At 47.9% G+C, this 16,523-nt stretch overlaps 1 protein-coding gene across 3 annotated transcripts in view; it reads left to right on the top strand.

Moving 5' to 3' along the window:
• Positions 1 to 16,523, top strand: part of CALCOCO1 (calcium binding and coiled-coil domain 1) — a 29,995-nt gene that overhangs the window by 753 nt on the left and 12,719 nt on the right. For 2 of the 3 annotated variants that reach the window (XM_053299346.1, XM_053299345.1), the window contains exons 2-9: positions 8,830 to 8,979; positions 10,316 to 10,421; positions 11,286 to 11,485; positions 11,931 to 12,089; positions 13,619 to 13,767; positions 14,898 to 14,988; positions 15,103 to 15,258; positions 16,256 to 16,510. In XM_053299346.1, coding sequence (XP_053155321.1) covers positions 8,839 to 8,979; positions 10,316 to 10,421; positions 11,286 to 11,485; positions 11,931 to 12,089; positions 13,619 to 13,767; positions 14,898 to 14,988; positions 15,103 to 15,258; positions 16,256 to 16,510 — 1,257 coding nt within the window. In that variant the 5' untranslated portion in view covers positions 8,830 to 8,838. Of the gene's footprint in view, positions 1 to 8,224; positions 8,544 to 8,829; positions 8,980 to 10,315; positions 10,422 to 11,285; positions 11,486 to 11,930; positions 12,090 to 13,618; positions 13,768 to 14,897; positions 14,989 to 15,102; positions 15,259 to 16,255; positions 16,511 to 16,523 lie in introns of all 3 variants that reach the window. The other variant, XM_053299344.1, reaches the window with a different exon arrangement.

Consider the following 16,523-nt stretch of genomic DNA (forward strand, 5'->3'; position numbering starts at 1 on the left):
TGTTGGAGGGTGGTGGTGATTGTGGCCTGTGGAATACCAAAAGTATCCCTGCAAGAAAGAAGAGAGGTCTGGGTGAGTGATGATTTGTGCTTATTTTGGAAGCCATGTAGAACTTTTGGGTTCTTGAAAGCAAGTTTCCTTTGACTGTTTGGCTTTGAGCCACTGAATCCAGATCTCAAGATACATCTACAAAAAAATCCTAGCCTTCCCCAAAACAAAATGGGGATTAAGATCCGCCTCCTTCCCCAAAACTGCATGCAATCTCACCATCCCCTCATTAACCAGAGTGATAGGTTCTTCCTTGCATAAGCTTTGCACCAAGCCAGCAAGGTTCCCAGACTTTTGCTTAATCCTTCCCACACCTCTGAATCTTAGATGAACGGATCTGATTGCTGGTTTGTTTTCATCCAGCAATCCTCTTCATCTAGCACAGACAAGTCTGGGCTCTTTCTGAGTTTCTGATTGGTGCTCCCTTTGGAGAAGCACCACCTAGGGCCTCCGGATACTCCCGAAGAAAGGAATTTGGCCCACAGTGCTGAGTGCTGCCAGGGTTTCGTTTACCATGTGGCTTGGCTCCAACTCTGCCTGGGTCACGGGGCATTTTGGGATAGGCCTGTTGCCTTGGCTTGTCATGTAGATTAGAAACTATCTAGTGCAGGCCTCACTCACTATACAAGGTTTCATCATAGGCTGTAAGTGTGCCAGGATGAACTTACTGTCAAGTTCATGTGCTGTGTTCACCCCTCACATCCAACAGACCCCAGGAGCAGCATGTCACTCAAGCATATGATCATGACTCCACCCTCCATAAAATATGAAAATTGCTTTGCTAAATCAGACCAAGATCTATAGCATCCAGTGTTCTGTTTCCAATAGCAGCTAGCCAGATGCTTCTAGAACAGGGATGGGCAAACCTGGCCCTCCAGCTGTTGTTGAACGTGCATCATTCCCAGTCACAATGTGTTATACACTGTGGCTGGGGATGATGCGAGTTGTAGTTTAACAACAGCTGGAGGGCCAGGTTTGCCCATCCCTATTCTAGAAGCTCCTCAGAAGCCGGATGCCTCTGAGTACCAGTTGCAGGGGAGTAACAGCAGGAGAGAGGGCATGCCTTCAACTCCTGCCTGTAGGCTTCCAGTGGCATCTGGTGGGCCACTGTGCGAAACAGGATGCTGAACTAGATGGGCCTTGGGCCTGATCCAGCAAGGCTGTTCTTATGAAGGGAGTGGCCATTCTCTTTCCCCAGCATCTGCTTCTCAGAAATGCCCGGAGGCCAACCTCTGTATGTGATTCAGGTACATGTTTTGGTGTGAATTACTGCAACTGCGTTAATATCAAGAGTGAACCCCTGCTAACTTGGCAAAGAGGCACCTTTTAACGTGGTGATTCTCTTTACTGAGCAGGGCGAGAGTAACTGGCCCTATCCACCCCCAGCACAGTACCTCCAGTGACTGTGGCTGGGGCCCATCTTGTGTTTCTTTTTAGAATGTGAGCCCTTTGGGGACAGGGAGCCATCTTATTTATTTATTATTTCTCTGTGTAAACTGCCCTGAGCCATTTTTGGAAGGGCGGTATAGAAATCGAATAAATAAATAAAATATAGGCCCCTTGGATTTATGGTCCAGATGGGAAGTGTACTGCTGTACCTGTGTTCAACATAACATATGAATAAATGTACTTGCATACCAATTTGTACCTGTGTACCCTGTACACTTGTTGTAAGATTGTTCAGCATATGTGAATATGGCTGTTGGGGCTAATGTGTCTGATCCATTCTCAAAGCCATTCTAGGCAGGGGTTCTCAAGCTTGGGCCCCCAGATGTTGTCAGCCTACCACTCCCTCATCTCCAGGCACAATGGCCAAAGGCCATTTGGCCATTGTGGCTGGGGATGATGGTTCTTGTAGGCAACATCTGAGACCCACAGCTTGAGAACCCCTGACCTAAGCTAGTGGGAGTGAATTCCACGATTGCATCTTTCAGGAGATGACAGTCAGAGTGTTTGTGGACTGGGGCTTACAGGAGGTCCACAGCTCATCTTGGTGGTCCCTTCAGACATCTATGAGCCCTGGATAGCATCCTGACTGGAAGTTTGTACCCATCACATTATCAAAACTGCTGGAATCACAAAACCGTCATCTTCTTTAAACAAACAAACAAACAAACCCTCTTTTTTGTTACCAGGAGGGCTAGAAACATTCTCCTTTTTAACTATATTTCAGTAAAAGCAGGCCTGATTATCCTGTTCCCTGCTACAACTGGGGCTACATGTGGCAAATTGAGTAATATTAGGCCTGTTCTCTGGCAGCCTGAGCAATCTCCTGGATTAGGAGGAGTGTCAAACAGTGATACTAGCTGCTTTTTGGAGTCTCAAGGCCAAAGGTGTTAGTAACTGCTCTGCATCCTGTGCTCCTCCTGTAAAAGCCAGGAGCAAGATGCTGGCATCCAGACTACATTCCAGTGCGGTGCCATACCTTGATGACTACAAAGAAACTTGGTCACCCTGCCCTTTTAATATTAAATGGTCCTATGAACCTGGACGCCAGCTCAGCTTCCTTGCAAACAGAACTTGTGCCTGCCATGCTTTGGGCTGAGCAGTTTGTTTGAGGCTGCTGTCTGTCGAGAGAACCCAGACAGGAAATGAAACCCTCTACTGCTTATTTCCTTAGGTTAACCTTGGCTCACGATGTAGATTAGAAGCTACCTAGTACAGACTCCACTCTGCAAGATTTTACGAGAGGTCTGAAAGCAAATGAGGCAGCAGCCCTGCCTAAGCTGAGCGGGTCTGTGTCCTGTTAATGTGTGGATGGCATGGGAACCCTCCACATGCTGCCTCGAGAGGAAGAAAGGTGGGATATAAATATCAAATAAAATAACTTGGCTTTGAAACATTCTGCAGGGAATCCATTTCCTGTTTACTCAACTGCTGAAGAAAATGCTGCTCATTCGCCACAGAATCTCTGCATATTGCAAAGGATTCTTCTACTACTATGGATATTTATATTCCACTCTTCAACAAAAGTTCTCAACTTGGTTTATGTAGAAAAATAAATAATATAGCTCCCTGTCCCAAAAGGGATCAAAATCTAAAAGGGAATATAAGGTAGACATCAGCAACGATAAGCATGGAGGGATGTTGTGCTGGGGTTGGATAGGGACTATTGCTCTCCCCCCTGCTAAATATAAGTTTTATAAGTTTAAATATACGTTTTGTACACCATTTTTAAAAGTTGCCTCTGTGCTCAGTTAGGAAGGGAGAAGCACCACCCAATAAGTGGGGTTTGCTCTAGAGCAGTGCTTCTCAATGTTTTTGGAGCCATGGACCAGTACATTATTCATGCACAGTTTCCTGGACCAGCAGTCAGTAAGGGGGTCACCCCCAGCCCCAGGCACCCCCCAAAAAAACAATTCCGGGCAGCTCTCTGGAGTTCATTTCCAGGCAGCCCTCGCTGCTGGATAATGTTCATTTCGAAGAAGGGAAATGAATGTTATCCAGCAGCGAGAGCTGCCTGGAAATGAGCTCTGGAGAGCCCCCGCTGGCCCAACATTGGTTTGTTGTTGTTGTTCTGTGGTGGGGGTTATTTTTATTAGTGATGCTTCGCGGACCAGCACTGGTCCACAGACTGGTGGCTGAGAAACACTGCTCTAGGGTACCCACTCATTGCATAATGAATGCCTCCTGGGTCAGCTGACACCCCATACAAACGGAGAATGTGTCATAGAAAGTACATAACGCCCCCCATATGGCTGCACATTTCAGGGGAAGTTGGGTAGTGGTAGGCACGCTGTCTTTCAGGGAAGCTGATCGCTATTGCTGGTCTTCTCACCGAGGAACCCCTGCTAAGCTTTTGAGGAACCCTAGGCATCCCTCTGAATCCAGTCTGAAAGCCTCTGGGTTCATTTAGATGTATGCATGTTTGAGAAGTTCTTTCTTTCATGTGTAAATTGTGGCTGTACAGCAAGCTACTCAGGTGGCCAATTCTAGTCTCACCTGCTTAATGTTGTTTTTTTTAGCTTGCCAGCTGACCCCAGAGCTGCACTGTTGATCTTCAAGACCAAGGCCCAGTGATAAAAATGGACAGGGCTAGCTAGGATTGGAAACCCATAGTGGAATGGATCAGCAAAACATTTCACCTGCACCCATCACTGGTAGTAGAGTGCCAGTTATGGCATTTCTAGCAAAATATGATAATCAGGTTTTATGATTGTAAAGGCCTTTCCAGCCCCACCCAGCATGGCAGTGAACTGCAGCAATCCAGTGTGGATCAATGTAGAGAAGGCCTGGGTTCCCATTTCTTTGGCCATGAAACTCACTGAGTGGCAGTGGGCAAGCTCTTTTCTCAGCCTACCCTCCCCACACAAGTGTTCTTGTGCAGAGAGTAATCTTAACATACCTTGTACACTGAGGGTGCTAAGTAAATGATTATGAAAAACAAGAATAGCACAGTTTAAAAAAGGATTAGGTGTCAAACCTGTCTGGGTGTGGCCACTCTTATTTTTCCTCTCGTGTGCCATGACTGCATTGCAGAGAGCACTGTCCTCATTTTTGAAGAAGGGAGCAAGAGATGTCATTATTCCTCTCCCTTTGCCTATACCCAGAGCAGTTCCACTTCTGTGGTTCCGTATTCAGAATTCTGAATGCAGAATCCAGTACCTTCTGCAAAATTTCCCTTTTTTAATTGCTATCTCATCTGCTTGGGATGACGTCCTGCCACCGTCCTCCCACCCCTTAACTTAACCCCGCAGCTTTTCCACCCTGAAATGAAGCCTTATGTGTAACTGCATTTGCTAATGTGTTTATCCTGGCTTCCCCACTCCCGTTGTCTCTTCCCACTGTCACACTTTATATTGTAAGATCATTGGGACAGACACGCATCTCTTTCGGAGGGGCGGGTGTTATGTGCTGCAAAGCACCAATGAAAATTGATGATGCTGCATAAAGAAATTGTAATACATGATTATTAACTAGTCCTCATGTCTGTGGAAATGCAATCTGCAAAAGAATGAGGACGTGGCCCATCTATATCCTGCAGGGATGTGCATCCTTTCCTCACAGCCTTCATCCATGTCCCTGCACACATTCATCTCTCCTGCCCATCCCTGGCCTGAAAGCCACTCGATGCCAAAAGTCTCATAGTTCTGCAAGAGAGAGGAAGCTAACCTTAAGTATCGGGTACAGAATGAAGTATGCAGTCAAGCCTGTATTTGCATATAAGCAGGACTTTATTGATTTGCATAGTCTAGATCTGGATTGTGGAGGGGAACACAAATATGACCAAGCTTGTGTGTCTTTTGCAACCACACTGCCCAAGAGCAGAAATCAATAGCATTTTGCATCTTGAGAACCTCAGCCCTGTTTATTTTTTTTTTAAAGCAACTGTCTGCAAAGGTTTAGGCTAGGTATTAGGCATGTGCATGAAATGGATTTTGCATTTTTGTTTCGAGCTCAAAACAAAACGCAGATGGTCGAAACAGCAGTTGAACCTTTTATTTTGACAAACCAACGCTAGAAACATTTAGAGTGTTCTGGCCATAAGGAACAATAGGAAAACTCGAAACTTCTCATTGTTCCCCATGGGTAGCTCCTAGGGACACCAAAGTGGGTTGGGTGGTAGGGCATGACGGTTGGTATCTACATACCACCCAACCCACAAAAGAAATAGGCAAGTGGGCAATTCTTAACCAATTTTTAACCTTTCTGCAAATACCACATAGGATCCTATGGGGGTTTGGGGGGAAGTTTAAAAACTTTAAACAAATTTCTAACCTTTCCCCAAAACCCCATAGGACCCCACTTGCCCATTTCTTTTGTGGGTTGGGTGATAAGTAGCACCCATCATGCCCTACCACACAACCCACTTTGGCGTCCCTAGGAGCTACCCATGGGGTGTTTTGAATTTCCCCATTGTCCCTTATGGCCAGAACAAACTGCACTCACAGAGTACACACAAGTTTTGCATTGCAGTTTGCAATGCCTTTTGCAAACCGTGCCTTGAAAAACACTGCAGAAGGACACAGTAAAAGGGAATCTATCCCTCCCAACAAAGAACACACATTTCAAACACACTCCAAAAATGGTAAAGATAAAATAATCACTGACCCAGTATCCACTGCCAGCCACAGTACCTGTGCTGCAGTACATCATTGGCTCAAGTTGCTCTCTCACAGACAAGTATGACTCCTTAACATTCTTAGCATTGCAACAGTTGCCACAGCAGCACCCTTACTTAGCAGCAAGCATGAACTAGAGCAGCTTCAGCCACATTTTGACTGAGTACACCTCCTTGCAGTACAGATTGCAGCACTGACCAGAGCAGTGAGTGATACACAAGCTAGTCTCAAGACCAGAAATGGAGCTCATCACAGCAATCACCAAGAAATATTACAGAGAGAGAGATGCCGCTGTCCGTTTTTACCACAATACTATCTCACATACAAAACAAACCACAACTCAAGTAAGGAAGGAACCCAGGTTTTGCCTTTGTTAATCTGAGATCCAGCAAAACCAAATAGTTATAGTGGGAATAGCACAGCATATACTCGGTGCTGAGAAAACCACAAAATCAAATCTACCTTCCTCCTCTCCTGATCTATCCTCTTTAAGAGAGCCACACTGTAAGGGCTCTCTCTGCCTCTCAGTCCCTTTTTAAATACATTTTGAAACTCCTTCCTTTTGGGCTCCCTCCCCACTCCCCCCAGTCAATGGGAGCACAGTTGCCCATGACAACACTTGATTGGTATGATAACAAGCCAACCAAGAAGATTGCAAGTTAATCAGAGGCCAGTGCCAGAAAACCAATCAGTGGGGGAGGGGGGGATCCAAAATGGTGCTCAAAATGTTTTGAATTGAAATGAGGTTGGTTTGTTCCGCACCTGAAGCAGGCTCTTTATTTAAAGGGTGTTTTGTTTTGAGATTGAAGCACTCAAAATGGTGCATTTCGATGTTGAAACATTTCAACGTCGAAATGGTTTACACATCCTTACTAAGTATTCATTTATTTATTTAAAACACTTTTGTTCAACATTTTGACCCAAATGGGTCTCCGAAGCAACTTACAGAAACTAAAACCTCTGACTCCTAGAGCCTTTGGAGTCAGGCGGTATATAAATTAAATAAATCAATAATAAATAATAATAAAAACATGCCAGTGTCATCAATAAAAAGCTTAAGACCAATTCTTAACTTTATGGATTCAGCAAGTCCCAAATGCCCTCTGAAGCAGAACAGTCCTCATCCAATGACATACAAACGAATAGAGAACGGTCAAGATGAGGTTCCCTGGGGAGTAAGTTCTTGGTGCCTTGGTGCCATCACTGAGAAGTCCCTATCTTGTGTCATCATCTTCTGAACATTCTGATGGAGAGGGAACCTGGAGCAGGGCATTTGTAGATTAAGTGTGTATATCTGTAGTTTTGTCAGCATACATAACACTTTGTAAGGTAAAATAAGCAGAAAAGACAGTCCCCTTCCCTCAGAATCTTATAATCTAGTTTTTAGCAGTGGGGAAGAGAAAAGAAGGGAAAGGATGAGGGAGGAGAGAGCAGCAAAGGTTGGATGTGAGTGAATGTATCTGCATATACCTGAGCTGCTTTTAATTTTGGGGTGAGAACAAACTGAGGAATACTTGTGAGCAACACTTGGTGAAATTGTAGATAGGGGGAAGAGCAGAATTTCCAGTAGTTGGTCAGTGGAGGGCCTGAGTGCCATCCAGAGCACTTTGCCCTTTTCTGTGCCTAGCAGAAATAGAATAAACTAGCTGAACTGGGCACAGAACATCTGCGCCTCTAGTTAGTCATTGCCGCCATCCTCCCCCCTCCGGCCGCTGTCACTTTCCTCTTCCACCTCCACTTCCCCCACCAGCCAGTCTCCCTCTGCCACCCCCACCCCCACCCCAGGTGCTTTCCCCAGCCAGCCGCTACTTCCCCCGCCCACTGCCGCCGCTTTCTTCCCTCCCGGCCAGCCACCCTCTTCCCCTGCCCGCCAGCCATCTACCACCGTCTGCCACCATTTTGTCTCCCCGCCGGCCAGCTGGCTGTCACCACCATTTTCTTCCCTCCCACCCGTCCCCGTCGCTGTCCGGCAGCTGCTTGAACTCTCGCGAGAGCTGCCACCCATGGGATTAGCGACAGGTATGCCTAAGAGAAATATATATAAAGAAGATTATGTTAAAATAGCCAGAAGTATTTCAGTATATCACACCACCTTCCCATTTTTCTTGGTGCAGGGTTCTTATTTCAGAGTATGCCCAGCCCTGGAAGAAATCTCTGACTGGCCCTGGGTGAACATATCAAGCAGCTTTAAGTCTGACTGGCAGTGGAGCCAACACCATAGGTTAAATAGGAAGCTGCCTTATCCTTATCCTGCCTTATACCCTGGGTGCATCTAGCTCCGAATTGTCCACACTGATTGGCAGCAGTCCTCCTGAAAGACTCAGGCAGGAGTCCTTCCAAGCCCTACCTGGAGATACCACAGATTGAACCTGACACCTTCTGCAGGCAAAGCAGATGCTCTGCTGCCACTGAGCTATAGCTCCTCCTCCTGAGGTATATCAGGAATCCTATTACTTGAGACTCTTTTAATCTGAGATGCCAGGGATTGAACCCGGGATCTTTGGCATGCCAAGCATGTTCTCTGCCAGTGTGCTATGCCCTCTCCCCAGCCTGTAAGGGTGCACAAGACAAGTAGTATTGCTCCAGAGCACTATTTGCCTGTCGAGAGACTTCCAGCTTCTCTGGAGCCGGCCTGTGTGCTGGCAAGCTCCATATTCTAGGCATTGTCGCAGCCCCCTTCCTAGCCCCACTAACCATCTCCCTTTGCCTCTCTGTCCAGGCTGCCAAGATGGAAGAGGTGCAGTCTCGCCCCAGCGTGGCCTTTCTGAATGTGGCCTCAAGCTATGTGCCCCATGCCAAGGTGGAGTGTCACTACAACCTGCCGACTGGCATGAAACCATCAGCCAAAGACTGGATTGGGATCTTCAAGGTATTGCAACCAAGGAGAAGGGGAGGGGCTTTGGGCCTGTGTGGTGCTTGTGCATGCCGTACGAAACACTTCAGTTCCCCTTGTTTCAAAACAAAATGCCTTTGTTAGAAAGCACATCCACTTTCCTCGATGATTAGTTGCAGTTGCCATTGGAGTCAATGGAAGCTATTTTCCGAGGGCAAATATTACATGTGTTTTGCCAAGTCCAGGTGAGGACTAGGCTTAAAGCCCTTTTACCCCCACTCCATGGTCCCCATGTGAAGTGGGAGGCCCCTACATAGAAAATATGCATACCACTTACATAAAACAAATCAAGCATTCTAGGGCCAATGAGGTCAATTCAGATTTGATGTCCGGTATTTGAGAGATTCCTCTTCAGTCCTGTCCAGCAATTGTTCTACAGCTCTGCTACTAGTGTAAGGGTGAAATATAGCTCGATCCAGTCTACAGATACAGGAGAAGGAGGTGGTAAAATGGACTGGACTCTTTGTGATGTACCAAGCACAGGATTTAGGGACATAGGAAGCTGCCTTATACCTAGTTAGGCCATTGGTCCATCTGGCTCAATATGGTCTACATTGAGACGCAGTATTGTCTACTGCCCTCCAAGAGTTTAGGCAAAAGTCTTTCCCGGCCCTGTGTGGAGATGCCAGAGAGTGAACCTGGGACCTTCTGCATGCAAAGCAGAAGCTCTACCTCTAAGCTATGGCCCCATCGAATATCTTGCAGTAGTCAGTGCTCACATGGCACTGACAGCCATCCAAATGCATACCAGGGCAGACCCTGATTAGCAAAGGGGGCAATTCATGCTCACTACCACAAGACCAGCTATCCTCCCCGGAACTAGAGAAGAAGACCCCCAAAGTCCTTTCCACCTCTAAAATGCTATTATTCTAGAGGTGGGAGATCACACTGTTGAATGCTCCCATGTATGCAAGCCTTCCTGTAAGTAGACAACTAGAACAGCAGGGAGTGGGCTGGGTTACAGCCATTCTTCTCAATATGCTAGGTTTCTCCTGTCAGGCAGTTTTTACATGGGGGAGTATTCAGCAGTAGCACCCCGAGCTACAGCCCAAAGGGGTACACGCCATACTACCACCCTGTGATTCTGCTGCCTCCTCTTGCCATATGTGCAGACCAAGCCTTAATGTGGGGTAGCTGGGAGACTCTAGGCAGGCCAGATTTTGAAGCTACGAACAAAGGAACAGGGTTCTGCTCCATGCTACAGGCCTTGTCTCCTGCCATGTTTGGAGAAGGGTAGACAAGTGAAGCCAAGGCAGGAGAGCAGTAGAGATGTGGGTTACTCCGGTGCTCTTTTCCCATCTCCCCTGTCCAGGTGGAAGCCTCCACGGTGCGTGACTATTATACCTTTGTGTGGTGCACAGTGCCAGATGGGGGGACTTCTGGAGGAGCTCTTCTTCACTGTAACGTCCAGTTCCAAGGTGGGTTTCTTAGATCAGAGGGCTGACAGCAGGCTTATCAGAGGGCCGATGTTACTGGATACGCGCCAGTAACTTTTGAACTGAGATTTTCTGATCAAGATTGAGAGGTGATTCAGGAAAAGGGAGAACAAGGCAGGGGAAATGGAAAACTTGTGTTGCTGTGATTGGTTTGAGCAAATCACCTGGCCTGCTCTGGCCTTCATTTTTAAAATCCACAACAAATACTATATATTTTATGGTACAAATCTTATGCTAGACACAGGATGGGCTAAAATGTAGGCATGTGCACGGACCGGTTCGGAGGCCATTCTAAAGGCCTCCAGACCGGTCCGGACACGGGGTGGTTTTGGTTCGGGTGGGGGGTTCCAAAAAGAATAGGGGGGGGCTTTACTCACCCCCTCAAGAATTTTGACGTATTTATTCAAGTAAGCGGGCGGCATACCTCCCTGCCTCCCGCTTCATTCCCCCTCCTCCGGCGGCGCGCGGCTCGGCTTCCTCCTCGTGTTTCAATTGCAATCGGGCGGCAGGGTAGCTCCCAGTCCCTGCCGCCCGGCTCTTCAATCCCCCCCCCGTCTCGGCTGGCGGCCGCCCCCTGAAAAGCCCCAAGACCCCTGGCGCCCCTTCCCTTCCCATACACAGGCGGTCGGCAGGAGAGCTCTCCTGCTGACCCCATCCCCTTCCCCGGCTCGGCTGCAAATGGCTTCTAGGAACAGAAGATTCTGTAATCTTCATGTTTGTTGAGGGAGTGCTGGCTTTTATGGTCATTGGTTTAGATTTTTTGCTTTTTTGGTGTGGTTGTGCTGTTTTGTAACTCTTTTGGTTTCGTTGAGCAATAATAAACAGCCATCTTTGTCCTGCTTACAGCTAGCTATCTGCCTAAGCCGGGCCCCCAGCAATACCAGTTCCGCTATGTGGATCGCCATGGGGAGGTGTGTGGTCAAAGCTCCCCGTTCCAGTTCAGCGAGCCCTGGCCCATGGATGAGCTTGTTACTCTGGAGGAGGCCAGTGATGATGGCGGAGGCACTGACATGTTGCTGGTGGTTCCCAAGGCCACCCTGCTAGAGGTAACATCTTCAAGCAGCACTTGTGGTTCAGAAGTCCCATTTTAAAGCACCAGTCCTGACCCAGACCTGCCACCAGTATTCTCCTTCTCTGATTTTTTCAATCCTGGGAAATCCTTCAGTGCTTAGATGGGTTGTGCACTGGAAATTATGGGAAGTGTTTCCAAGAGAGAGGAGGGAAAGAATCAAGGACTCAGCAATATAGGTATTAATAAACTATTAATAAGAATAATTGCAAAAAGGTTCCTCCACCCAGTGGCAGCTGTGAAAGGACCTTCTCTCGTCTCCCTTTACTGTTCTGCAAAGCCTTAACTACTGTTGCTCACCCGCCCAACCCCGTCCCCTCCTTTGATATAACTTCAGGAATGGCGGCACAACAGAAGCATTGCCTCTGTTGAACATGTCCCCTAGCCTGTATCCGTGCTCTTTTGAATCTCGCCCTTTGCAGACTCAATTGGAAGAAAGCCGGCAGGAGCAAGGAGCCCTCATGCGAGAGTCATGCCGCCTGAAGGAAGAGGTTCAAGAACTGAGAAGTCGCGTGACCGAGCTGGAAGCAGCACTCGGCTCCCTGCGTGATGAGCACACTAAGCTGGCTGCACAGTACAAGGCAAGGAAGAAAACGGGGGCCAACTGGGAACAGCCAATCCAGACCCCACTGTCTAGAGCTGGAGAGAAATTGGGCCCTGCCCTCCTTTCTTCTGCCATGGGACTTGGTTCACAATGGCTGCCCTCTTCAGGGTGGGCTATGCTGGCCAGGTTCCCCCATCTGGTCTGGCTGTGGGTTATCAAAAGCTGCAGTGGAGTCTGACTTCCTTCCTGTTAGGTCCCCCTTGCCCATGTGTGTGAAGTTGGCTCCAGAGGTCTACACATCTACAAGCCTCCCTTTCTCCCCAGGAGACAGTTTAGTAAGCAAAAGCTACCACACCAGCAGCAAATATTTTATTTTTCAATCTCTTACAGTAACACATCAGAACTAAACTAGCTTCATAAAACTAACAAGGGTGTATTGAACTCTAGCTGATAATGTCAAATGTTCATTGATAAAGGATGTTAAGTGCTTATTGCACCCCAGTACAATAGTTTTGCTACTCAGTTGCATAAATTGAAGCTCACACCATTTCCGAGAACAATCGGGAAATTGAGATAATTAGGTGTTGGTGGGAGGGCTCTGAGCTTAATAGGTTCTAAGCGGAGGCTCCCAATCAGTTCTTGCTGGTAGCTATACATCATGAATCAAAAGTACATCAATCCCCTAAACACACCCATACATATACACATATTCTCCACTTTCCTGCATCTATTGCCCAGCGTTTTGGCCTTGAAACCTCCCATACCCTAATAGGCTTCAGAGCCGACAAGAGTAGGGGGAAGCCGGTATGAATTACCGGGGCCTGGCAATCCAGAAGGGGCCCTGGGGCCCAACTATGTTGCATATGTTTTTGTCTTGCATCCGACCGCCACCCCACCCCATGTCTGTTCCCCAGCTGCTGCAAGGCTGAATCGCTGATCTTTAAAAAAATTCTAGCCACCATGTGTGTGGGCGGGGTGGGGGGGTGAGCCGAGCACACACACCCTGTGATGGTGGTGGCTGGCAGTGCGGAAATGGCCGCCGAGCCTGACCGTCTGGCCCAACGGCCTTTGAGAACTGTGAGGTGCTCCAGAATGCCTGCACAATTTGAGCAGAGCGTCACAGCCACCACAGCAGGGTGTTCGGCTCACCCCCACCCACCCACGGTCGTGCACATGGCTGCTAGAATTTTTTTAAAGATGGGTGGTTTGGCTTTGTGGTGGCGGCAGCAGCAACTGCGGGGCTCGTGGTGGGGGAAGTGGGGCCTGGGGAGAAATTTTCGCTGGGGCCCAAACCTGCTCTCAGCGGCCCTGGGAGGCTTGGAAGAGACAACTCGGGTGCCACTCCTGTCCAACAACTTCAGCCTTCAGGTTCTCCACAGTTAAAAATTGGAGCGTTGAGTAGAAGCATCAGATGTTTCTGTGGCGGCGTCTTTGAGCTAGCTGTACTGTGGGATGAGATTGTCTGTCATTTGCACATGTTCTTGTGAGCAATATTGGGCAACGGAAGTGCAAGCTCCCATCAGGTGCCTTGGACAGGGTTCACTCCTCTCTGCTTCCTCCTACCAGGAGCTGTCAGATTCTTACGAGGAAGTGTCCAAGCAGAGAGAGACACTGAGCCTTCAGGAAACTGAGCACTTGGCCCGAATCCGGGAACTGGAGGGCGATATCCAGGCCATGGGTGAGAAGATGTTGCAGAGGGAGACAGATCTAGACAGGTGAGGCTCTTGGCTGGAACAGTCCCACGAGGGTGACACCATGGCTCTACCACTATGGGGCTCTTTTACTACATAAGTAGACTCTGATCATGCACTGACAATGGTTGGGAGTAACGGGAAGAGTTAAAAGGCCAATGTGAAGAGTGTTGGGAGCCTCAAGAACCACAAGAACTGGGGACATTTTTGTTGATGAAGGCAACCATCCTGAACTCATTTCCTAGAAAGTAAGTCCCATTCAGCCAAATAGGACTTACTCCTGGGTAAACATGCGTATGAGTTCACAGTCTTGCCTATGAAGATAAGCCTTGCACCATCTTAAAGGGGAATGTAGTGCTATCTGTTTGTTATAACCATCATCTTTTTGTTCCTTTTCTACGTAAACTGCTTTGAGAACATTTTCATTGAAAAGCAGTATATAAATAATAAAAATAAGTGTTGTGTGGAGCCCAAGTTATAATTACACCTCCATCTGATTGCAGAACAACCATGTCTGAGCTCAAGGGTGCTAGTGTGGAAAGAGTTGTGAACTCTTTTTTCTGCCTAGTTCAACCTCTAGTCTGCAACTTGAATATGCCAACAAACTGGGAGTTGGAACAAACTCAGAGCTGGGTATTGCAATTAGCAGTGTGTAAGCCTAGCCTCAATTTATCAGATCGTCTTGAAAAAATCTACCTCTTGAAGCTTGAGATCAGTGAAACTCTACCTAGTGAGCTCCCAGTTGTATGTTCTGTTTTACTGGAAAGGCAGTGGGTGCAGTGGCTGGAGCAAAATAGCAATAGCAATAGCACTTACATTTATATACCGCTCTATAGCTGGAGCTCTCTAAGCGGTTTACAATGATTTAGCATATTGCCCTCAACATTCTGGGTACTCATTTTACCGACCTCGGAAGGATGGAAGGCTGAGTCAACCTTGAGCCCCTGGTCAGGATCGAACTTGTAACCTTTCTGGTTACAGGGCGGCAGTTTTACCACTGCGCCACCCGGGGCTCTTTAAAAGGCTCTTCAAAAGGCTCTTCAAAGCCAATTTCTAGGGGTGCTTCCCACAGAGGCACTCTCATTCTGGGCTGGAAAGAAAGTGGCCCTTCAATCAGGGACTGCTGCTTAGCCCTCTCCTCGCTTTGTATCCAGGGTGAAGGATACTGTCAAGTCTCTGTTGCGGGAACAAGAGCAGATTCACAACCAGCTCAAGGAGGAGAATGCTGAGAAAGAGGAGTACCAGGTGAGTGTGGACCAAAAGTTGTCTGAGAAGAGGGCATGGATGGGATCAGAAATCCAAGCCGGTGGGACAGTCTAGCAGCTGGAATGTCATGATTACTTCCTGTCTCCTCTTCAGGTCAAGTTGCAGGCCTCAGAGGAGGAAAGCCGTAGCCTGGCCTCTGACCTGATGGAAGCCAAGACCCTTCATGGCGAGAGAGTCTCTCAGACACTGGTCCTGCAGGAGGACATTAACAAATTGAAACAGAAGCTGGCAGCTGCTAATTGCCGCACTGTAAGTGACTAACAGCACACACCCCAGATGACCATAACTACTCTCCTTGCTGGATCAAAACAAAAATTCATCCAGTCTAGTGTTCTGCCTCCAATAGTGGCCGCTCAGGTGCCCCCCGAGAAGGTCTCCAACAGGGCATGATGGAGAGAGCCCAACCCCAGTTCTTTGTCCCCAGCATCTGGTCAACACTGCCTCTGTGGAGGTTTCATTGTTGCCTGTCATGGATCATGACCACTGGTGGACCTAGCCTCCATATGTTTTTCTAATCCTGATCTCATGGTTCATATCTACTGTATGTCCCATCCATCTGTCTTTATCACTTGAGTCTCTGAAGGAAAGGGGCGATGGTTTTCAAAGAAAGGGGAACTGGGCATCGGGACCTATACTGACTTGCAATGGCTCTCCAAAGTTTCAGGCAGGAGTCTTTCCTTGCCTGACCTAGGATTGGGCCTGGGACCTTCTACATGCAAAGCAGATGCTCTACCACTGAGCTACAATAACTTTCTTTTTAAAAATGTTGTATGTAATAAGCAGATATACATATTTTAATGTTGGTGCTATGCCTGAGCACACGTGCTCCGTGACTCGGAAGGCCTTCCTGCCTGATGGTATCAAAATACACTTCTGGCTCGCAGCTCAGGGTCTGGAGAATAGTGTGGCCTGCAAGGATGTGAAATGTGGCCCTCTTTGACTTCGGCAAAACCATAATAGTTTCTTGCTCTGTCAGGACTTGTAGAGTGGAGGAGCATATGGTGGGTAGCCAGGACTTTGGGGTTTTATTCTTAGCTCTGGGAAACATATTGGATGATAGTCTTGGGTTTGTGTGGGTCATGTGGCAGTGGAGGCACAGGGAATGTGGTTTGTTGAATCCTGAATCAGTGATGAGTGTTTATGAAGGTGTTATGCTATTAAGCACCATGCCAGAGCTCCCATAATGCCTATCAAACTTCACTTGCCTTTCATGTGCCATTCACACACCCCACCCCGCTCTTTCCAGGCTCAGATGGAAGGCTTGTGTGAACAGCTGCGCTCCACCCAGGATATCCTGGCTGCCAGCCAGCAGAAAGTGGCCTTGTTGGGGGAAGAACTGGCCAGCGTTGCCTCCATCCGGGACCGGACCATCTCTGACCTGCACAAGAGTCGCCTTGAGGCAGCCGAGATCAACATCAAACTTGCTGATATGACTCTGAAGTGGAAAGAAGGCAAGGGCCAGTGGTGGAAGGAGAAGGCCACACTGCTGCAGAACATGGAGGTTGGTGAGATTA

Source organism: Hemicordylus capensis, chromosome 2 (genome assembly GCF_027244095.1).
Source record: "Hemicordylus capensis ecotype Gifberg chromosome 2, rHemCap1.1.pri, whole genome shotgun sequence".
NCBI classification, from domain to species: Eukaryota; Metazoa; Chordata; class Lepidosauria; order Squamata; family Cordylidae; genus Hemicordylus; species Hemicordylus capensis.